Source organism: Lygodium microphyllum, chromosome 5 (genome assembly GCF_053477565.2).
Source record: "Lygodium microphyllum isolate KBCC chromosome 5, Lygodium_microphyllum_v1.1.10, whole genome shotgun sequence".
NCBI classification, from domain to species: Eukaryota; Viridiplantae; Streptophyta; class Polypodiopsida; order Schizaeales; family Lygodiaceae; genus Lygodium; species Lygodium microphyllum.
The window spans coordinates 56880046-56905138 of record NC_141139.1 but is presented as its reverse complement, the minus strand read 5'-3'; the positions used below and the strand labels follow the sequence as shown (position 1 = coordinate 56905138).

Here is a 25093-nt window from a genome sequence, read left to right as displayed (position 1 = left end):
GAGTCAAGAGGAAACCCATCCTCTGGGTCATATAACTACTCATGATCCACATCCTCAACATGCTCAACATGGTCAGTGGGTAGGTCATCCTCATCAGTGTGCCAATCCTCCATGACATACATGCTATGGACCTTGACCTTAGCTATCTTGTAAGGGCACTTAGAGGCATGGTTAGTAGTGTATTTATCACCACATTTAAAGCATAAACCTTTTTCCTTCCGTTCCTTCACAACATCTAGAGAAATGAAGTGTTGGCCACTGGAGCCATGGGAAGGTAATGCAATGAACTGTTTATTTTTAGCAACCTTATTCTAGCATGAGAGCCAAATGCTGTCCCAAAAGGGCCCGGTTTTTTTTCAGCATGGAAGGTGGGATAAGTGGGTATTTTGGGGCTGTTATTAGGCATAGAGGTGCCTCAAAACCCACCTCCACATGGGACTGATCTTGAAGGGATACAAGGCTGTCCAGAACCTTGCTAAAATGTTCATTCTTATGGTACGTCCTTGCATATCTATCAACCAATTCAATTCCTTCAAATAGTATGGTAGGCTTTTGGGCCATGACATCTATCGATAGGCTTAGTTCCAACCCATAGATATACTTGTGCAATTTAGCATCATCCCTAATGCTCTCCACATACATGGTTAAGTTCATAAACTACTTTCTGTACTCACATACAATGAGGTTACGTTGGTTAAGAGTGTACCAGTGTCTTGCCAACAGCTCTTTTTCCACAGGGGACACAAATACTTGGACCATATGCATTTTAAAATCTTCCCAATCAATGAATTGATGATTCTCTCTTTTGAGATAGCACCACCATGTGTGGGAAAATCCTTCCAAGTGGAGAGAAGCAAAGATAGTTTTATGATCATAAGTGTGGGGGTAGATATTGAAGTAGGACTCCAACTTGGACATCCATTCCTCCAAGTCTGATGGTGAGGGAGATTGCCCATTGTACTTAGTGAGGGTAATTTTGTCATGTAGATCATGAGGGCCTTGTTGCCCATGAAACCCTTACTATCCATACATCCCATGATGTCCATACATACCTTGTTTCCCATACATATCATGTGGTGCATTTATCCCATGCTGCCCATTATAGCCATGCTACCCATGATTGCCATGCTAGCCATTAGTACCATACTATCCATGATGGGGCTGATTCATATAGGTTCCTAGGGAGAGTGGGGGAGCTTCTACCAAGGGTGGGAGAGGGACTTAGAGGGGTGTTGGCTACATGGTTGATGTGGGAGCTCAATAGAGGCTCATCATACACATGATTCACCAATCTCATAGGTAAAAGGGGGATTCCCTTGGCAGCAAGTATGCCCGATGGACCACACAATGGCTCGTGAGGTGGTGGACGTCTAGATTCATGCCTAGAGTCACTTATCTTCTCTTGGGATGAAGCTATAGCTATATGAGCAACAAGAGTGGTGAGCTTCTCCAAGGTTTGTTGAATCCTTGAGTTTGAGAGGAACATTTGCTCAAATTCTTCATCAAACTTGGACATCATTTGGCAATGGTTGGTGACCATGTCATCATGTCATTCCATGTGATGAAGCTCATGCTGACATAGGGTGTGGTTGAGCAAGTTGTAGGGATCCGTATCAAGCATTTTCTCCTGCATATCACCATGGTAATCTTGTTCCAAGCTTGGTTCATCATTCATGGAGGTCTTGGATTCTCTAATCTTCCTCCGGAGTTCTTCATGGGCCCTAACTTTGCCTTTCTAACCAACCATCTAGATGCAATCCACAGGACCTCCTGTTAGTAAATGGGGTGTAATTTTTGGTAGGAAAATCCAATTGGTGAGATTTTTGATTCGGATCAAAGGGGACAAAGCCCTCTTTGAGATGAGATATTAATCTTTGTGACAAAAAATGATCATAATATTCTGCAATGGGATTTCTGTGTCTATAATGGAGTGGTCTGCACCCTGTCCACATCGACCCTAGTGCACAAAAATGGGCATAACTTTTAGACCATAGCTCCAATTGGGGAGATTTTTTATTCAAATTAGATGGGACAAAGCTCCCTTTGAGATGAGCTATAGTATTTACTCCCATATTGTAGAAAGATGCAGGATCTAGACCATGGCAGATGCTATGGTGGATGGAAGATGAAGATTAAGATCATGGCAGATGCTATGGTGGATGGAAGATGAAGATTAAGATCATGATGACATAGACAAAGACTTGGCCTGTTACACAAGTGAATTAGGTTCCAAGATGGAAGCTTGGACTCATAAACACAATCTTGTGTATAAGAGTGACAATGAACAAGACACTAACTAAAATGGAAAAGCATCATGATATTTCATTCATCATATATGAAAGTGTCAAGCAAGTACAATGCTTTATAGGAAAGTCTAGGCAGCACATCCTCCTATTATGATTATGGGATTCTTTTCATGAGCCTTTACTACTTCATCTGAAGAGACTGAAGTAGGTGTGATTGCAAATATCTCAATACCCCTCCTCAATCACAATCAGAAGTACAAAGTGTGTAGTGAGGCTTTTAGTGAGAAACACCTACAAAGTGTGGGCACACCATAAACATGGCAAACACCAGAGGCTGTCACAGAAAAGGCTAAGTGTGGGTACCATAAACATGGTGGACATCCAGAGGCTCTAACAGGGGTCTCACAAAGTGTACAAAGGCTGTAGTACAAGGCTACATGAGGAGTTTACAAGCTTATGTCAAAAGCATTAGGGCTAGGCAATACAAGGCTAAAAAAGTCTATCAGAATAGAAGGACTAATGAGGCTTCCTGGTGGTCTTCTTCTTCTTCTTCTTCTTCTTCTTCTTCTTCTTCTTCCTTTGCTCCATGGTCTTCTTCTTCTTTAACTACAACAAGATAGGTTTTCTGGGACCTTTTTTTGGCGCGGCAAAACTTCTCGGTGTGTTTGGTCCTTTTGCAAAAATCACAGAAAAGCTAGTCATTCTTGCCTTTGTACCTATTGCCAACATATAATGCTTGTTTATCTCTAGAGGTGCTTGGTTCTTCCTTAGTTTTTAGCTTCTTTTCCTCCTCTAACAATGATGCGTCTGGATATCAACAAGCTTAGGGTTTGGCATATTGATTAAGGTTGTTGATACATTATTATATTCAGGAGGCAAACTTTTAAGCAGAACACCAATGCAAACATCTTCTTCCATTTTAATGTTGATTCCTGTAAGCTGGGTTAGAAGTCATTCCATGTAATTTAGATGTGTGGCAAGTGATGTGCTGGACGTCATGTCAAGCCTGAAAAATTCAATCAAGAGACCATACTTTGATGACTTAGACTGTGCACCAAACAAAATGTCAAGTCTCTTCCATGTATCATGTGAAGTATCACAGTTGCTGCCGACTTTCACGTTGAGTTTACCACTAGTGTAGCAAAAATGTTTGCATTATACTTTTGGGGAGAAAGCTTAAGAACAGTCATATCAGTTGGGGAAGAGCTAAAAGAGAATACATATTCTCCAAATTCTTCTTTACTTTTACTGCTCCCGATTATCTCCTTGTGTTTCCCTTTGTTATGCATCATGTAAACAATATCCTACCAGTTTGCAATGTTACATGAACTGGACACACGAGTGGTGGAGCGGACTTGTACCAAATTAGGCTTTCTATTTTTTCTTGTGCATTTCAAGTGGTTATGTGATGAACCTACCACGGGGGTAAGAGATAGCAGGGTGAAGGGAGATTCAAGGAGAGGAGTAGACGGAAGAGAAGGAGTTTAAAGAAATAGAAGATGTAGAAGAATACTCACAAAGGGAAAGCCTGTCAAATTATTTCTGCATCCTAAGAAGATAAATCTCTTGTAGACAAAAAAAAAAGTACATAAAACAATAGCTTCCTCTCTACTGCTCAGACCGCCAATCTGATGCTTCGGTTGGCTCCAAAAAGGAGGTAAAATTTCAACACACCTAACCAGAATTCTCCCAGATCACTCCTTCTTCTCCCAGTTTGAAGTGTTGTTCACCGCCTGAAAACTATGATAGTGCATCATGGTATTTCGACAATCCTTCTTTTTACATAAAATTCCCCAAAATTTACTGAAAGCTACCTACTTTCTTTTACATGTCATCCTATTCTAGAAGTTGTCTATAGCTTTTGGATATTTACAAGAGATAATATCTAAAATATCAGAAATTGGCTAAACTTGTCCAAAAATCTAATATTTTTGAAGCATCCAAACTATGGACACTAACATTAATTCCTAATATGGCATTTTCTCTCTAGATCAATAAGAAAGCCGAGTGACAATGCACTCTAGAGTTTTTCACACAATGACCGCGTAGCTGTACGACAGCGGGCTAAACTCCAAAGGTTGTGGGTTGGATCAAGAGCTTGAGCTGAGCTATAATGGCTACCCATAGGTAGTGTACAACAAGTGTTCAATTGGGAGCTCAATGTCGGAGGAAAAAGTGTCAAAACTTGCTGAAGGAGGATTCTGTCCTTGCCCCAGGGGCCAAGAATGCCAAGGGAGTGGCCAAGAGCTAGAGCAAGAGGTAGGAGGAGGGAAGGGAGAGTAGCGCAATTTGTGGCCTACTTCCTGGAGCCTACAACAAGGTTTCCTTGGCCTCTGGGTTGCGCAAATTGAAGCAGAGGATGTGGGGGGTCAGTTGTTGGTGGTGATTGATGGCCTAGAGGGGGATGGAGCAAGTTGGGGAAGGTTGTAGGAGCTGGTAGGCATGGCAACTTGCAAGAGAGGTGAGAGAAGGAGGGGTGATGCAAAAAGTAACTCTAAACTTTTTGCATGGAACCCTTAAAATCTATATGAAAAGAAGTGAAGACCTGCTAGTTTAACCATTTTACCTCCAATTATGTCTGGCCATAGCTCCTGCTTGCTTCAAAAAGCTAAGACTCTAACTGTAGTCCTTCTTGTTGTACCTTTACCTGTAACTTGAGTGGCTAGGGTTTTGGGGATTTGAGAAAGGAGAAAGGGGAAAGAAGAAAAGGACCAAAGCCTGATGCTCTGATACCACTTGTAATGAATGAAGCTGAGGAGAGAGGAGAAAGAGTTGAAGAGAGAGAAAAGAGCAAGAAGAAGAGAAAGGAAGACTAGAAGAGGAGAGTGAAAGACAGAAAAGAGGAGAGAAGGAAGGAGGAATCCATGGAAGCTGAAGATGAAGGTGAAGAGTATGTTCTTTGATAATGTCTGATTACCCTAATTTGGGACTCTTACACCTTATATACCCCAGTCAGTGTGACTAGGTGTCTAACCCTAGTTTCTATGTATCCTACTTGTTACACATGCTACCTTTGGGCGAATTACTAACTCCTCTAACCCTCCATTGTTGCACTAGTACTTGATGTCCTCAGTAAATAAGGTTTCCTACCTGAAAAGGGAACTAGATATGACAAAAAGGAAGGGAGCATGGACCAAAGGCTATATCTCTAATACCAATCCAAGCACAAAGAGAGAGAGAGAGAGAGGAGAAAAGAGAGAAAATGGGGGGAGAGGGAGATATATATATATATATATAATCATACATACATACATACATATAGAAGAGGAGAGAGAAATAGGATAAAAAATTGCAAGGGAGGAGAGAGAGAGAGAGAGAGAGAGAGGAATAAAAGCTTAGAGAAACTTAGAGAAAGAGAGAGAGAGAGAGAGAGAGAGAGAGTGTGTGTGTGTGTGTGTGTGTGTGTGTGTGATTGGGAAGGAGAGAGAGCAATAAAACTTGAGAGAGAGAGAGAGAGAGAGAGAGAGAGGGGGGGGGGAGGGAGGGAGGGAGGGAGGAAATAAAAACCTAAAGAGAGAGGGTAAAAACATAGTGAAACGTAGAGAGAGAGAAAGAGGAGAAAATTTGAGGGGAAAGAGAAAGACGAGGGAGGAAAATAATTTGGAAGGGGAGAGAAAGGGGGGAAGGAAAATAAATTGTGGGGGAGGAGAGAGAGGAAAAAATTTGCAAGGAAGGACAAAGACAAATAGAGGAAATAAAGACTTTGAGAGATAGAGGAGAAATTTTGAGAGAGAGTGAGTGATAGGGAGAAGAAAAGATAGAGGGAGGGAGGGAGAGAGAGAGAGAGAAAGAGCAAAGAAAAGAGAGGAGAGAGAAAGAGAGAGAAGGGGGGAGAGAGAGAGAGAGAGAGAGAGAGAGGACGCAAAGGAAAAATGAGAGAGAGACAGAGAAAGAGAAAAGAAAAAAGGAAGAGAGAGAGAGGGGGAAAGAGGGGAGAGAAAAAATATAAGAGAGGAGGTGAAAGAGAAATGAGAGAGAGAGAGAGAGGAGGGGGAAAGAGGGGAGAGAAAAAAGATAAGAGAGGAGGTGAAAGAGAAATGAGAGAGAGAGAGAGAGAGAATGAAAAAATAGGAAAAAAAGAAGAGGAAGAATAAAAAAGAGGGAGAGAGAAAAGTGTTGTTGTATGGTAGGAAAGCAAAGTTCTTCCCTTGTAATGCTACTTCACAGCAACAAAGAAGCGACATAGCATTCCACGTGCACGACATGCACAAGGAACACCCCAGTGTACTACTTTTATTTCAATAGGCCCTTGTGATCACATGACCTTGTTAACACAAAGTTTAGCTTATATGCAAGAGTGCATAAAAGTGTGGTTGTGTGTGTGTGTGAGCGACTTGATTTTCTCCCTCTCAATACTAGTAGATCAAGGGTTCATCAGCTTACAAGGAGACAAACAGATTAAGATAATTAAAAATGGCTACAAACTTACAACTCAAGAAATTATAATTGAGTTTGTAAGCATTTTATCACACTAAGCACTCACAATATATGAAACATAGTTGTTTTCCTCACACTTGTACTCTCTCATGCATCCTTGCACTTTCTTAAAAGCTTTCACGATATGCATTCATGCACATCGATATATGTTGGATGGATCATGGCAAGAGAGTGTGTTGGGCCTAGCAACATATGTTAAGGTGGCTAGAGCAAGTGTGCCATATTATGTAATGAGAAGGCCTATCTTAATGTTGTTGTAAGACAAGAACAACATTATTGAATTGGGTGGATTGTTTACTTTGTATATTATTGCATTCACATATTTCTAAATCATGGGTACCTTGAAGTCAACTATTGTTGTTATAGCATTACATTTGGCTATACATGAAAAACGTTTAGGCATTGATGAACAATCATACCATTGAGAGTTGGGAGCTTTGGATTTGGAAATATCATTATTTGAGAAAAACCATGTTACACTAAATCTTCATTCGATCTCCTCCTTGATTTCTACTTTGCTCTTGTATTATTGCAATAGGGTTTGATGAAATTGGAACTAGTTATTATTTGATATCTCTCTTGTTTACATTATCTTGGATATCTTGAAAAGACAAGAGATCACAAATCTAGTGTGAATGGTGACACATATAAAACATTAGTGATGCAACATGGACATCCAACCAACCACTCAAAAAAGACTTACTACTTGAAGGATAAATTATTAGTGGTCTTTTAAGTTGCCAAGTTGAAAGTAATGGTTTATAAAATAGTTTTTAGAGAGTTTTGTAAGGTTCAAAGTAAGTGTCATATATAGTTGCACAATTGAAGCAACATTTATAATTGGTTGTAGCTTAAATCTACTAGCATGTGTGCAACTCGTCCTAGTGTGCACAACGTTCACATTTTTTCATAATCATCGTAACATTCCTATCAGCTATCATTGACAAAAGCTTGACCATGTCTTCATTTTTCTTTGTACTCTTGAATTAATTTGTTTGTGTGAAAGCAAGATATTTCAATATATACACAAAAGTGTACATGCAATTCCTTTCAAGCTTAAAACTTCCTTTTTTCTTGTAATCAAATACTAGGGAAAAAGGATATGTGTGTGTATGTGTGTACGCAATACACTAGTTTTATGAGATATCTAATTGGTGTGAATGACAAAGCAACATCAATAATGGTGCTTTTACCTCTCTTTTATCTATAAGATCCACTCACATGAGAGGCACTTTCTATCAAGCATACTCCTTGTTGCCTAGTGTGTTCATATAGAAGGCTTCAAGAAAATATTGAAGAGTGAATAATATCTTTGTTGTTTTGATGTTCTTGTATAAGGGGATCTTTTTGAAAGAAATTCCAACTCAAGTGACTCAAAGCAATTGAGCATAGGTTGGCATTTTTTATATTTTATAAACTTCATGGCATTGAGTTTGAACACAATATAGGTAGAAGATTGACCTTGATCTACAATAACATGTTTAATAGGGAAGGCAGAAAGGAGCATCTAGAAAGTAACATGTTATTATGAAACCAATTTAATATGTAAGAGGGAATGGTTGAAGGTTCATCAAAGTTTTGTCCAAGCTAATCATTTAATTACATCCTTTAGAGGATACACAAATGACCTTTCTACATGGAAAGTCATAGTGCATCATATTCTTGAGAGGGTTGCATAAGAATGTAGCACGACCAAAGGGGCGAAAATGCTCAAGGTATCTTTTTTACAACTATTAGTTTCTTTTCAAAGTGGATGATCAATTCATGCACCTTGATTCATTTATTCAAAGTGGACCTTTAACTCATGTAGTGAATTCTAGTGGACTAGTTAATATTATAACCACCATGATACACTTTGAACATGTGTTCTTCAACATGTCTTAAAACTAAGAGATGTTGTAAATAAGAGATTTGAAGAAGTTGGAATGATGAATAGATTTAACAAATTTTTAAGTATCAATGTTGAACCACCATGTTCCAATAATGTAATAATGATCATTTATAAAAGAGGATACAATTCTTGAGAGGTCTATTGTGAGTAGTCCTTGTAGTAGTTGAAGATCCCTACAAAAGTTGATGAGGAAGTTGTGCTATATTATTGAGCATTGTGATGATCAATGGAAAAGGTACAAAAAGTTGCTTTTGTTCCATTTAATGTGTGGTTGGATGTGTTGGTTGAATATATGTTGATGGCTTAGCTTGAAACACTAGGCTATGTGCATGGTCCAATGCTAGAGAAGCTTGATGTGGCTAATGTCTTGCAAAAGGTACTCTTTGAGAAGATGTTTGAACCTCTTAGCTAGAAGATACTTGTGACTTTACATAATAGTAGAGGGCCATAACTTGGGTGCATATTTATTTCTATAAATATAATTATATCTTTGTAATTGATAAAATAGCTACAAGTACAGGTGTAAGAATGAACTTAAACAATGAATTGTACCAATTTTATTGAGTTGTGCAATTCCTCCTTAAGCATTTTGAAAACATTTGTCAAATTACACCTAATGGTATTTCCATGGCCTAAAAAGTGGTATGTTTGCACTATGTGTGAAGTTAGCATTAGATGTACCATATGGTTGACTTATTATACATTATCATGAGTTCAACTCCTGTTCATTAAAAAACTACGAATAGAAAAAAAGTATAAAGCCATAAGAAAAGGGCATGGTTTTCATAAAGGATAAATCCTTGATTGACAATGTTTGAATGTGATAATGTTAGATGAATAGAAAAAAGTTCAAAAAAAGGCTCAAATAGGTGATCTTGATGCTCCTAATAGACTTCGTGAGAAGGCCTTCAGTTGTTCGCAATAGGTGTATGACGCAAGCTACACCATTCTTAAGTAAATTTTCCAAACTCGTCTATTAGTTAATCATTGTCCCCTCAACTCTTTCATAATTCTAACCTTCTAGAACATTCCATTTCTATGTTTAAATGAGACAAGGATGTCCTCTGAATCCTCTTCTCTCTACCACGAGAAATCAACCCCTTTTTTTGTTAGTTTGGAAAGACCCTCCAAGTGGACAACTGAACATTAAGAAAGAATCAAAATAGAAAGGCCACCAACTCCTTGTATAGGACTTTACTCATGACTCTTTATGCTTCTAGAGCTTGTAGAAGCAAATTCTAAATGGCTCTATAAGCTATCTAGATATTTGAGGACATGGTTGACTTCAACATAAATTAGCAACATGCTCATTAATTAACCTTATAGAACAAAATTTGACCTCTTTTCATTAGCAAGGTAACGTGTTCAACATGGACAATTTTCCAAAATTGGAGGTTACCCTTGACTTATACATTAGTAAAAGACAAAAGTAGAATGGCTTCTGAATTATGTACACTTTCCATCGTTCTTGGGAGCAAATGACTTTTAGGATCCTTGTTGGAAAAGGCACATAGGATGGTCCTCCCCCTTTCAAAATGAGCACTTCTTTTCTTAATGAGGATGACTTCATATGATGGATCAAACACCTGTGGGTTTCCATAAGAAGGCAACATGAGGATCCTATCTGATAGTTGGAGCGCAATAAAGATTTTATCAAAATTGCAAAATAGTATGGCAAAGCTATTGCATGTAAAAGATGAAGTTATATGGATCATGGTTCCAAAGCTCAATCTACTATTCTTGTTACTATTAGTCTTCCTCTCCTAATGATTCTATAGTCTCTAATCACCTATAAGAAATTCTACATTTTCTCAAGGCTAAAAAAGTTGCTTGAGTTTAGGTTGCAAAATTTTGGCTGCATGCAAAATGGGATGTGGAAGGTGATGATCCTTCTTCCTTCTTCTTTGATGCCCTAAAAAGGAAGAAATATTTTATCGCATGCATAGATGATTCAATTGGCAACAAGTTCCGCAATAGTGAAGATATAACAAATGCATTTCTTGTCTACTTTTTTGCTACACTTGGTAGTGGCATTGTTACGTGTTTTCCTGAAACTACTATCTACCCAAAATTTTTGGAAACTTCACATAAGTGAGATAAAAAAGCATATATTGATGCCATGAGGCATATTTCACGGTGGATTCTGTGCCACGGTGGATTCCGTGAGGTTTTACGGTGGATTCCGTAAACTTTGATGATCGGGGCTCATACACAAAGTGGATTCTTTGTGCGAGAATTTGATGGGGACGCCTGTCCTTTTCGGGCGTTTCATTAATTTAGTGTGTACATGGGTGATTCCATAGCGGGTGATTCCGCAAAATGCATATTAAATTAATAAACGTTTATGATTTTAGAGTGCGCACTCTTAATAAATTAAGGTTAGGATTTATTTCTAACCATTTGATTTATTTATGTAGCTAAAGACTGCTAGGTATTCACTTTTGTCGGTTTAATTGTATTATTTTACTAACAATTGTGAATGCTTCAGTTGATGTGTAGAGATAGCAGCAGTGGCGGAGGAAAGCATTGGAGGATAGCGAGTATTCGATTTATTGATTATATTTTGATAGGCGCATACCTTAGACATGGCGCCTATATTTTGTCGCGCCTATTTATTGAGGCGTTGGATATTTATTATTATTTTGTATGCGCATGGATGCACGATTATGTTATTTCTACTTGGACATTGTATTGGGCATGCCAAACTATTTGGGCACCGTCCATTAGCTTTATTCCTATTTTGTGTTAAAGCAAACTCAAAAGCTAAAAGCTTGCTATTTTGTAATTTGGGCTATTATTTGAGCTTGAAGATGAATAATACATAAAATACATGCTTTGTGGAGCGCTCACACAAGGCATGGGGGGAGATTGCACCCAATTGGTCTCTTGTTCATGTCATTCATGCTTTTTACCTTGTAATTTGTGCAAAAAGTAGAGTTCTATTATTCTTGGGGACCTTTCGGCATTCACTACGCGATCGTACAGCATCCGATCTGCGCACCAGTGGTATCAGAGCGAAGTTGAGATCAAGAGCTTCCAATCGCTACCCATCTTGTGCGAAGGCGGAGCTCCTGGAACGATCTGGCTCTACGGTCAAGAACGGTCGATACAGGCAGATTCCTGGCGATCAAGAACCCCTGTTTCCATTATCAAATTGCGAGGGACCGGTCTGCAGAGGCAGAGGACCACTTCCATCTCTTCTTCATCAAGTCGTCTTCATACATAGAGATAAATCAAAACCTCCATATCTTCAAGCTTTAAAAACTAAAGCTTAGAAAGCTTTAGAGAAGCCTAAAGCTTCAATAATAATTAAAAAACGTCATCACGAGCTGTGAGGAGACCTCCGATTTTTGCGCCGCGTGAAGAAAAATCCCCCCCCCCTCAAATCGACGTTTTTGCTGCCCTTTACTTAAGCTTAATCACCTAAGCTAAGTCATAAGCTACAGGTCACACAAAAGTTCTCAACTCAGCAAGTCTGCAAAGTCCAAGTTCTGCAAGTATTCTAAGTCAAGTTCTGCAAGTTCCATAAAGCAAGCAAGTTCTGCAAGTCTACAAACTCTGCAAGTCACATTAGTATGGTACTCTGCAAGTCAGACAAGTCAACTGGAGTCAAAACTGACTTCTGTTCAAAACTCATAGAAGGGTTGTTCCTGTGCAGAAACTCCGAACTGCAAAGTTGTTCATTGGAAGGTACTCTACCCCATAAATATTTAAAGGTATCCGAAATCCTGGATGCACAGCAATTGCTTTCATTAGGACCTTGACCCACGTTGAGTGAGAGACAGGACACCCTAAGCCATAGGCTAGTTGTGGGGTCTAGGGGAAAGAGGAGTAAGGACAATGGTACATTCATGTATACGATTAAATGGTACCTTGAGTGGATTTTGTACGAAATGTTTATATGTTGAGCGACGCATCGAGGGGCTAATCCCCAAGGTGTAGGAGAGTCGCAGAGGGGTGGTGGCACTCAGCCGTTGGAGGACCCCCTATGTCTGTGCTTCGTGCCACACTAATCATTTAGTGGATAGATCATCTCTTTGGTGGACTGTAGTACGTAAAAGTATAGATTGTCCCGCTACCTGGGAGAATTTCAAGAAGAAGTTTATGCAGAATTTCCTTCCTCCTCAATTTCATGAGAAAGCTATAAAGCAATGGGACCTTCTTCAGCAATGGGATCGTGAGTCTATTCCTCAGTACACAGAGCGTTTTTGGAATGTACTACTCCAGTTACGCATGCTTGAAGACGTACCTGAAGCGACACACAAGCGCAAGTATATGTCTGGACTCCTTGGGCATTACTACGCTGAAGTTAACATGTTTAAGCCTGCTACTCTTGAAGACGCAATTTCATTAGCTCACGATACTAAAGACAAGCTGCGAGGTAGAGACAGACGTTCACAGCAATTCCAAGCCAATGGTAACTATGGATCTAAGCAATTCAACTCAAATTTTAGAAGATTTAATCAAGGTCATTTCACTTCATCATCTTTCCGTAAGAATTGGGCAAAACCACCTGCTTTACCATCCAATGTCAATCAAAACCCCAAGCCTATTCCACAGCCAAATCCTAATGTACCTAGACTTCCTGCCATTGCAAACAATGTAACCAAAGCCAAGCCAATAGTATGCTATAAATGCCACCAGCCTGGACATCTAGCAGCAAATTGCCATTCAAAGAAGCCACCTACCCATATCAACTACCTTGGAGCAATGGAAGATGAAGAACATAAAGATATGCCTGATTTCACGGAAGATGAGGACGACATTACTACTTCTTCGGATACTTTACCAGGTATGCCAACTCCACATTCTTTATTGACTATGAAATGTTTAGTGCATGAAAAGAAAAAGATTATTTTGCATGATGACGGTAGCACTCATGATTTTTTTTCAGCAAAGCTTTACTAAAAGAATTGAAGTTACAGACCGTACCTATGCATTATCGCATCAAAGCAGCATTCTTAGGCACTAGGTATAATGGTACACAGGAAGTGCATGACTTAGAAATTCAAATTAGTCAATACACTGAAAGAAGACATTTTCTAGTTGTTCCATTACAGTCGAGTGACATTATTTTAGGTATGCCTTGGCGTCATTAGCATAACCCAGATATAGATTATTCCACACATTCAATTAATATTAAATTTCAAGGAAAACCTATTACATTGTATGGTATGCATGCGCCTAATGTTTTTCCACTGCTTTCGCATACTCAAGCTAAACGTGCATTACGCAAGAGTAGTAAATCCTATCTCATTTGGGTGAATGAACTGCAAGTTAAAGAAAATCATATGCATCCTAGGCATAAAGAATTTGTTGCACATTTTAAAGACTGTTTTGCCGAAGACCTACCACCTGGTTTACCTCCTTCACGTCCAGAAGACCATAAAATATATTTGATTCCTGGTACACAACCACCTTGCAAAGCACCATATAGGCATAACCAGATAGAGCAAAAAGAAATTCAGAGTCAAGTTGAGGAGTTACTAAATAGAGGATTGATTAGACCTAGTAGTTCTCCATTTGGTGCACCTGTTTTGTTAGTCAAGAAAAAGAATAATACCTATCGTATGTGCATTGACTATCGAGCTTTAAATAAGATCACAGTCAAGAATAGGTATCCAATTCCTAGAGTTGATGACCTTATGGATAAACTGCAAGGTTCTGCCATATTTATTAAAATAGACCTTAAGTCTGGTTATCATCAGGTGAGACTAGATAAGTCAGACATATTCAAGATTGCATTTAGGACACAGTTTGGTCATTATGAATTTCTAGTGATGCCTTTCGGATTGACTAATGCACCTACTACATTTAGTAGAATAATGAACCGTATATTTTTGAAATATCAGTATTGTGTAATTGTCTTCTTTGATGATATTTTGGTGTTTAGTCAAAATGAGAAAGAACATTATGAGCATTTGTCATTGGTTTTCCAGTTACTAAAAGATAATCAACTGTATGCAAATCCTGAAAAGAGTGAATTCTTTAAAACAGAAATTGAGTATTTAGGTCATATTGTATCATCTGATGGAATTAAAGTTGACCCTAAGAAAATAGATGCAATATTGAATTGGCATGTACCTAAAAATGTGCATGAATTACGATCATTCCTTGGTCTTGCTAGTTTCTATAGGAAGTTTGTACGTAATTTTTCATTACTTGCTTTACCATTGACTAAACTTCTCAAGAAAGGTATTGTCTATCATTGGTCCAAAAATCAACAGAAATCCTTTGACTTATTGAAACATGCATTAACCCATGCCCCTGTCCTATAGTTGCCTGATTTTAATAGACCATTCTTTTTAGTAGTGACCGATGCTAGTGGATCAGGAATAGGAGATGTACTTATGCAAGACAATCATCCTATAGCCTATTCTAGTTGTAAGCTGAAACCTTCTGAACTGAAATATTCCACATATGACAAAGAACTATTAGCTGTTGTACAAGCATTAAGACAATGGAAACACTACTTAATGGGTTCAGAATTTATGATTAAGATCGATCAGCAAAGTATTAGACATTTACTCAGCCAACCCCAAATATCTGACCGACATATCAAATGGGCATCTTTTATTCAGAGTTTTCATCCTATCATTCAATACCAACCCGGTAAAGAAAATGTAGTGACTGATGCATTAAGTAGAAGACCTGCCATTCATAATATTTCTGTTATATCTTTTGATTCTTTGATTGCTATGAAAGATACTTATCATCAGGATATTACTTTTCATGCTGATTGGAATAAATTAGTTCAAAATAACTTGATTCCTATTGATTCACTGTCATATAATGATGGATTTATGTTTTATGAAAAGAGATTGTGTGTTACAGTTCCATTCAGATCTTTTGTTTTGAATGAAATTCATTGTCCCCCATATCAAGGTCATAGAGGTATCATATCTACTTTACGAACATTAACTGAAGATTTTTATTGGCCGCATATGGACACTGATGTATCTAACTTTGTTTCTAAATGTTTGATTTGTCAAAGAGTTAAGAGACATCATGGTAAACAGTATGCATTACTTATGCCTTTGTCTATTCCGTCTAGACCATGGGAACAAATTTCTATGGATTTTATTACTGGTTTACTTAATACTAAATCTAACCATGATATGATTTGGACAGTAGTAGATAGGTTTAGTAAACAAGCATATTTCATTCCATGTAAGAAAACTTTAACAGCATTACAAGTAGCACAATTGTTTTTGAAAACTGTTTTCACTAACCATGGATTACCAAAAGTTATTATTTCAGATCATGATTCTAGATTTTGTAACAACTTTTGGATTACTCTGTTTGCTAACCTTGGCACAAAAATTGATTTCTCATTTGCATTTCATCCTGAAACTAATGGACAAACAGAAGCCACTAACAGTACTATACTAGATCTTTTACATGCTTATACTATTTCTAAACCTCAGACATGGGATACACATTTGCATTTATTATAGTTTGCATATAACAATACACCACACACATCTACAAAGAAAGCACCGTTTGAAGTGATTTATGGTTATAGATTATCTACACCTGTTGCATCTTTGCCAAATAGAATTCAGAGTGCTGATGATATTGCTAGTATGCATAATACTATCTTTGATGAGGTTAAAACCATGATTGCCAAAGCCCAGCAATCATATACCAAACAAGCCAATAAGAAAAGACAAGCAATGAATTTCAAAGTTGATGACTATGTTTGGTTGAGAATAGAAAAACGTAGATTACAAAGTGTAGATAGACACCCAGTTGTGAAATTAGCCCCTAGATTTTATGGACCATTTAGGATCATTCATAAAATAAATGACAATGCATTCAAGTTAGAATTACCACCTCACTGGAAAATTCACAACACATTTCACATTAGTTTATTAAGACCATTTAGAGGCCAATTTCCTGTACACCCTGTTTATGAAAACCCACCTTTGTTAGAGGAAGAGACTGAAATACTTCAACCTGAAGCTATCATAGATACATATTTTATGACCACTAGAACTGGCTGAAGATATTCTAGATATCTAGTTAAATTTAAGAACCATCTTGTAGAAGAAGCACAATGGATGCACGCTAGAGACTTAAATGCTTTCCCCACTCTGTTAGCTCCACATTGAGCTAATAGCAATTGAGGTCAAGTGCTATCCCACCCCGGGGGTATGATGCCAGGAGGCATATTTCATAGTGGATTCCGTGCCACGGTGGATTCCGTGAGGTTTTACAGTGGATTCCGTAAACTTTGATGATCGGGGCTCATACACAAAGTGGATTCTTTGTGCGAGAAGTTGACGGGGACGCTTGTCCTTTTCGAGCGTTTCATTAATTTAGTGTGTACATGGATGATTCCATAGCGGGTGATTCCACAAAATGCATATTAAATTAATAAACGTTTATGAGTTTAGAGTGCGCACTCATAATAAATTAAGGTTAGGATTTATTTCTAACCATTTGATTTATTTATGTAGCTGAAGACTGCTAGGTATTCACCTTTGTCAATTTGATTGTATTATTTTACTAACGATTGTGAATGCTTCAGTTGATGTGTAGAGATAGCAGCAGTGGCGGAGGAAAGCATTGGAGGATAGCAAGTATTCGATTTATTGATTATATTTTGATGGGTGCATACCTTAGACATGGCGCCTATATTTTGTCACGCCTATTTATTGAGGCGTTGGATATTTATTATTATTTTGTATGCGCATGGACGCACGATTATGTTATTTCTACTTGGACATTGTATTGGGCATGCCAGACTATTTGGGCATCATCCATTAGCTTTATTCCTATTTTGTGTTAAAGCAAACTCAAAAGCTAAAAGCTTGCTATTTTGTAATTTGGGCTATTATTTGAGCTTGAAGATGAATAATACATAAAATACATGCTTTGTGGAGCACTCACACAAGGCATGGGAGGAGATTGCACCCAATTGGTCTCTTGTTCATGTCATTCATGCTTTTTACCTTGTAATTTATGCAAAAAGTAGAGTTCTATTGTTCTTGGGGACCTTCCGGCATTCACTACGCGAGCGTACAGCATCCGATCTGTGCACCATATATATAATTCAAAATGTGATAAATAGAACCTAGATGACATTGGATGAACTGCAACATCAAAATTGTGAAAGATTGATGTAGTGACAACATACTCTAGTGTCTCGAAGATTATTGGGCACAAGGACATATCCAAGGCCTAAGGCCTTTATGGAAATTTTTGGAAATATTGGCATGTAAGCAATGTTTATAGAAAAAACAGGGAAAAAAAACACTTTGCTATATTTATTTCTTAATAAAACCTAAATAGTAGCATGGAAGAGATTTAAAGATCTTAGCTTTTATAAAGTTAAGGCTAGATTTAGAGGGGAAGTTTTTGGTGGCACCATTTTGAGCTATCAAGGAAGGACAATCTTGATTGGGCTTGTGATGATAATAGAGAGAGGGAGTTGGTAGTGTTTTATGATGGATGGGCAAGCATTTTTGTTGGGAGATTGGCATGTTTTATAGGGAGGAGGTGGCTCTCAAATTTTGGGTGGTCTATCAACATGCTTATTGAGTAGCGTGATTTGAGTTAATGGCCAATTTTAAGGGAAAATTTTTGTGTGTCCTATATGGAACTGGCCATGATCGTGATTGCTATTGGTTGAGATGTTTTCAAATGAAGGTATTAGTTGTGTTTTTGGCTGTGGGCTTGTGAGCCATGTTTTGTGAAGGAGAAGTCAAAGTTGTCACAATTTTTTTGGAAAAGAAGGGAAGCTTCTTGTATATGTTATAAATACTTCAAGTTTTGTTTAGTATCTAGGTAACTATCTGTGCAAAACAAGTTGTTTGTGTTAAATGCTTGTGTATCGTATTAAATCATGTGTGAAGATGCAAGGCCACAAGGGCCAAGGTTTTGAGAAATTATGATGATTTTGATTTCACAAAGTGGTGGTGTGACAAGGCCTCAAGAAAGTGTGTATAGTGGAAGGAAAGTGTTGAGCAAGCTGACACAAGTTTATCTCTTGCTACATTGGTTGCATTTATTTTATAAGAAGGGTGCTAACCTTAGTGGAAACAAGGGCATTATAGAGTTAAAGAGGAGTTTGATATATGCCTTGTCTAAAAGGGGGGCTTGTGCCAATTAAGGTTGTTTTGTAAGCCCTTATTGCAAGGCTTAAGTGAAGGAAAATTAAGTCAACTATGCTATGGGTCATCTCTTGGATTGCATGGTAGTATGCCTACCCTACCTAGAAATTGCTTAAGTTGTATTTTTGTTCATGACACTATATTTGGTTTTATTGTTATCACCTACAGTTGCAACTATAATCATGCAAGGTTGCCCTTGTATTGAGGTTACATCAATGTTTATTCTTAGATGAATGGACACTCGTCTTAGAACTATCAACTTATGTGGAGTAAGAGGACTAGATGAGCTACTTGATGTTGTAGTAGAAGATGAAATTTGCCCTCTAAATGGTTTTTGTGTTGTGTTGCTATATTGTAAATGGGTCATTGTGCTCCTCTCCCTTGCAACAAACCATGATGGAAAAGAAGTCTTATTATGTGAGACTATAGCTCGTTGTAAAGAAAGCTAAGTTTATATAGTGTCTTGGGTTTGGGTTTTTGTGCCTATATGTCTCCTTGTATAGTGTGTGGCTATAGGGGTACAAGTTTTTGGTCTCTACCAACTCCTAGCAACATGTTGGGAGGGAGAGACTATTGATAAGTTTAAAGAGGGAGAGTTTGTTAGTGAGTTCAAAGGTTGGAGAGTGTGCTTAGGGGGAGCACAAAGTGAACAATGGCTAATTGTTTAATCTTAACGTGGACTATTTGGAATCTTATGAAATATGCATTTTTGGTGTGAACTTCAAAGATCTCAAATGAGGACAGATTGAACCATAGCTTCTCTAAGATAGTTCATTCTAGATGACACTTCGATTTAGATTGGTTTTGAAGAGCCCCCTTAAGAGATTATGAATGATAGCCATAGTAGGAATGAAAAGTAATTCTTTATGAAACTATCCTCAAAGAAACTAAACAAGTCACTTGGACCATTGTTAGGAATATATGTAGTGGCCCTCAATGTATTCAAATGTCAAAAATAGTGATCACATTAATAAGATAAAAGCCATAGTTTTTTGAGTTTATATGAGCATGATTGCCATATAAGTTTTGATTTCCAACGGATAAGCCAAATATAAATTTTCAATGCTTAATACATCTTAACTTTTCACATCTTAGTCGTAATAAAACATTGAGATTTTTGTGCAAAGGTTCTTCTCTTCAGTGCAAGTCCTCTACTAAAAAATTGTATATACCATGTGCATTCAAGAATCAAGAGGTATTCTTAAAAATGATCCCTTTTTCTTTGCAAACTTAGGTACATTCCCAAAAGAGATCCTCTTGATGAACTCATGTGTTGCATTCACCTATTTTAAGTTGGAACCCCCTTGAGTTCTATTCTCGAAATACTTTTCAAACATAGTTACCCTATAATTCAAAAACCTAAGAATATTCATGGAGGTTGATGGTCGATTGAAACATTGATTTTAGTGAGAGTGGGATTGCTAGAGTGGCAACCTAGTTGGAAGGGAGGGTGTGAGAGTTCCAAGAGGTCAATGGTTCAATTCCATCAATGTGGTGACTCTATGGGATCTTATTCTTAAGGATGTCTTAGAGCTGAATTACGCGAGGCTATGGGATCTTATTCTCAGGGATGTCTTAGGGTTGAATTGCGTAAGGTGCTTTATAGTTCTGGTGGCATTCCTAGTTGACAGTTTGAGGTGAAATGATTGATGAAGCTCTATAATAGAAGGCCCTTATGTAGTGTGGGGTGAGAGAGTGAAGACACTACTTTAGCAGGGTGAAGAGATGCTTACGACTTGTGTCTCGCAGCCTGTGTCTTTGTTCAATTGATACTTGTTGCTAGTACGAAACAATAGGTTGGGAGTTGGACTTGTGCTCTGTGTGACCCATCCCTTAGCATAGGTGAATAAGCACACAGCCTGCAGTAAAATTGGAGCATTGGATTCTAAATGTGCAAATGGGTTGGGGGGGGGGGGGGGTACAATTCAATGTGAGGGGGGCTCTCATTTCATATTCAATCATAAGCAAGCAAGTGACAAGGCTAGCTAGGCTGAAGGCTTGTGGGGGATGGTACGAGGGTTGAGGAAACGAGGCTTGTGATTGAGACGACTTAGTGCCCAGAGAGAGAGAGAGAGAGAGAGAGAGAGAGAGAGAGAGGGGGGGCGGGGAGTCGGGACTCGGGACTCGGGAGGCTGGGAGGGAGGGGACTGACAAGTGAGAGAAGCCTTTAGGCTTTTCTCATGAGCCTAGATGACGGTAGAAGGAGACGCCGTCTCTCGTGATGCATGGGATACTTTCACTTTGTGCGTCATTATTGTCTCCGTGCAGCTGTCTGACAGCGCCGCCCCCCTCCCTCCTCCCAATCTCTCTCTTTCTCTATTGCTATAGTAGCTTGAAAGGTTCATTCTAAGTGGTAGCCATTTTCATGCATTTGCTTGTTGTTGTTGCGAGAGGAGGGTTCCTCAGAGAAGACGAGAGAGGTTACACTCGCTGCACGTCTTCTTGGATAACTACGTTTTCTTTCTAACTGCTAGAGAGAGAGAGCGAGAGAGAGAGAGAGAGAGTATACACCTGTCATAGCAGATATATAGAAGTCTAGTCGGTCTCTCCTTGCCCCTTCCCTCGATTTGCCTTGTTTTGTGATGATGTTCTTACGTCTGAAGCCTCGGCGAGTCGAGGCTGTCAAGTCAGGCTACAGTAGCATCGGGAGAGAAGAAGACGACGAAGAAGGGCGCCAGAGCCTCCTCGACATGGATGCTGCAAGCATTGCTGGAACCAAAGGCATCATCAACGGCCAGCCCAAGGGAGTGCCTGCGACTTATGCCACAGCTGCCGACAGCATCGCCCCAGGGACCACCATGACCCCAACCACTGCCCCTGCAACAGAAGTAATCCCATATACCCTCCCTCTCTTTGTAGTTTGGCCGTTTTTTTTTTGTTGAACATTTCATCACAGCTAAGGCTTGAGCGTTTCATGACTTTCAACTTGCTTCCATCCGAATACACGAGCGATGATTAGAAGGCTTTCGGATAATGCATTTGTCTCCTGCAGTCTTTGATGATCCCTTCGTGTTTTGTTGGGGAGGAAGCATTTTATGAGGAGAGTATGGTTCATATTTACGGATGCCATGGCTTCTCAATATGAGCCAGAAGCTGCAGTTTTTTTCCCGCTTGTGAACATATCTCATCTCATCATCTTTATGCATCTCTCTCTTATTTATGGATGCCATGGCTTCTCTGTGGACCGGAAATTGCAGTTTTTTGCCCTTTGGGAATATCTCATCATTGTTATGCTTCTGTACTCTATTAATGGATGCCGTGGCTTCTCAAAGTCAACCAGAAACTGCAGCTACTTTTCCCTTATGAACATGTCGTATCATTATGCATCTGTCTTCTTTTCTCCTGTACTTCAGGACTTGTTGCCCTAACTGTTTTTTTCCTTTGTCCAATGCCATATTAACATTTTGTTGTTCGGTAGTGCGCGCTGGTTCATCTGCCAGATGTAAACGAGGGTTTTAGTGCCTTAAGTTCTAACACATGATATGCCTTTGTTAGTACTAACTCACGACATGCCCTTGCTGAATAGATAGTGGTGCTGAGAGTGGCCATTCACTGCCAAGGATGCGCACGTCGACTCAAAAAGGTCTTGTTAAAGGTTGAAGGTATGTATACGAGTCTGTGCTGTAATTTCTTGAATGGGTTTTAGTGGTTTTTTGTCCATGTCCTTCACAGTCCATTTTCCATTGATGCTCAGGGTTCACTGATAATGACCAATGCATAGTGCCGTATTTTAATCAAACCCCTATCTTCCGAGTGACCATGTTCGGTATGAGTTGGTGCGGGCCTGCAGCCTGCTTCTGTCCTTTCTTGGGCTTAATTGTGCATGATCTGCCTGGGATTTGCTGCTGTTACTTCTACCACATTGCAAGTCAGACTTATAAATGTCTTATCTGTAAGTGAACCACATCAAAGAAAGGGGAAATACTCGTGCTAGTCAGCGTGCGTCGACTCCACTACACTCTAATTCTTTGCTAGAGCCACACGACGTCGAGGTTAGGACATGTGGTTCGGACTCCGACCGCCGATGAACGATGCCTATTATTCTCTTTATAGTCCTTAGCATGCTAGGAAACATGAGCAAATATGGTAGAGGGAAAGGAGGTTTCTGTGCCAATACAAAAACTGGGTTATTGCAGAAGCACCGATTCAGTAATATGTAGGCAACCTTGAAATAGATATTTCTCCCATGGTTTCGGCATAGTGCTTTTCATTCCAGCTTTCTCTCCACCGTGAGAAGGAAAGAACACCTGCGGGGTATTGAAGGGTGATCAAGGGAGTCTTTCCCAGGGAGGATGCAGTGTCTCTACCCATCGTAGACAGGAACTTGATATCTTAATCCTTGTTGACAGTGCTCGTAGAAACACTATTGACTCATATTTTTATGCAGATTGGTGCAACAGTACTGCATTTGGAGAATGTAAACACACATAGTAGTATTTTCTTTACTTCAATTGGCAAGGTTTAGGTTTGCAGAAGGCAAGCAAACATACAAGATAGTATTTGTTTATCTCATTTGGCAAGATGTAGGTATGATAAGACACTCTGTTTCTTTCCTTTTGTGGGCAATACATTGTGAATTTTCCCATGCAGGCTAGGAGGGTCTAATTAATTGTGTGGGTTTTTCGAATGAAGTTACCGTTGAGTGGTCTTACTACTCGCTGATAAGCTTGCGTGCTTTTGTGGTTACAGGGGTGAATTCATTCCACATAGATGTGGATCAGCAGAAGGTGACGGTTGTCGGGAAGGCGAGCCCTGCACTGGTACTCACTCGAGTCACCAAGCTCTTCAAGAACACTGAGTTCTGGCCTTCCACCCCTCCCTACAACAACAGCAAGCCACAGTAGTAATTATAAACCAGCAGCCACCATCCTTATCCATCACATTACTGACAGCAAAAATGCTTCCTCCGCATTTGACCAGCTTCTGTGATATCAGAGAATCCTCTCACCCCCTATTTTGCTCGTTTTGGTGCGAATAAATGCCCGAGTGCAGACACCCTGTCAATCACTCTGTCCATCATTTCCTCTGATGAAGATGATGCATTGTGTAGACGATGCTATACAACCTAATCTATCTGGCCTTCACATAAATGGCCAATTGCTTTTTTGAGAGCTGGAACCTCTGATACAAACTTTCCCATTGTCAAAAGAATCAAGGAGGAACCTACTCTAGAGTGAAATGGATGGAGACTAAAATAACAGTCACTAGACATGGTGGCAGGCTAATGGCTTAACGGCTTGTAAGTCGAGGGCTTTAAACCTCACTTGAGTGGGTCGCATTGGAGCCTGGAGGGTTTAGTATACTTGCTTTCGCGAGTCGAGAGTCGTGTAAAATGAATTGTTAAATTTAAAAAAAATCTGATACATTTCAAGTTCAGGATTTTGAATTTAAAAACCATAGGGGCATGCTAATAAATAATGACTCACAAGAACGCTGTCACAATTGATTTAAACAGCCTGCAAATTGTCAATGAACTTGGCCTTCCAAAAATCTCTAATCCTCAGCGAGAGAGAGAGAGAGAGAGAGAGAGAGAGAGAGAGAGAGAGATGTACGCAGCGTCCATGCCGATGACAGTTTTAGGAAAGAAGTCGACGGAGTATACACCATAATAAATCAACTGACGCAATTGTTCTAGAAATTTGTCCCAGCAAAACCGAATGCTTGCTATGCGTAATTTCTCCTACCAAGTCCTTGTCGAGGCCCTAGCACTATTGAGTCACACCAAAGTCATCCACTAGTAGTAAGCATGGGTTTGTATTTGGCACGAGAATTCATGACGTTTGGAATTTATTATTGTCTGGATTATATGCTATTATTAGCTTGTACAAAGATCATGTGCTATGAACATTGACATTGACAAAGTGGATGACAAGGTAAGCTGGTCCTTAATTTGGGGGTGTAGGCGATCATGAAATTTGGGCCAACATGGTTACATCCCTATTTGGCAATGTCTCAACCATAGTTAATGTTAACGGCTTTTTTTCCCAGCCATTTGAGTTAAAGTGGGTCAATTAGGCAAGGATGTCCCTTCGCCCCCCTATCTTCTCCTTAATCATTGGTCCATTCTTGCATAGTGGGGCTCCATCAAAAGCTTCCCCCTTGCCAATGAATAACATATAGTGCAAATCTTTGTGGATGATATTGCCTTCAATATGGTAGTGCACTCAATCACCTACCTTCTAGGTATATGATGAATTCTTGACATTGTCTGCCTCCAAAATAAACCAATGTAAAATTAAGCTTTTGTTTTTGTCATTAAATGAGCTTGACCAATGGATATTACAATTGGGTCTCAAGGTGATCACATTGGGGGAGTTGATATGCTACTTGGAGCTCTTGTTAGGGTTTGGTGTGTCCCTTGGTGAATAGTTTAGATGGTTTTCAAGGTGCTATCAAGACAA

The 25093-nt window shown here is 39.2% G+C and overlaps 1 protein-coding gene across 3 annotated transcripts; it reads left to right on the top strand.

The window, feature by feature from the left end:
• The first annotated feature begins 20833 nt into the window (after positions 1-20833).
• On the top strand, positions 20834-24068 carry LOC148035852 (uncharacterized). Of its 3 annotated transcripts, XR_015690873.1 has the most exons (4): positions 20834-21520; positions 22219-22294; positions 23080-23219; positions 23382-23512. XR_015690873.1 is itself a non-coding variant. In XM_087677868.1 (3 exons), exons 1-3 carry the CDS (start codon positions 21275-21277, stop codon positions 23121-23123), a joined length of 366 nt encoding a protein of 121 aa, XP_087533994.1. In that variant the 5' UTR covers positions 20834-21274; the 3' UTR covers positions 23124-23524. The 3 variants fall into 3 exon arrangements, 2 of the variants coding, with proteins under 2 accessions (XP_087533994.1, XP_087533993.1); XM_087677868.1 differs by having other exon boundaries at positions 23080-23524; XM_087677867.1 differs by lacking the exon at positions 23080-23219 and having other exon boundaries at positions 20839-21520; positions 23382-24068.
• Positions 24069-25093: the final 1025 nt, after the last annotated feature.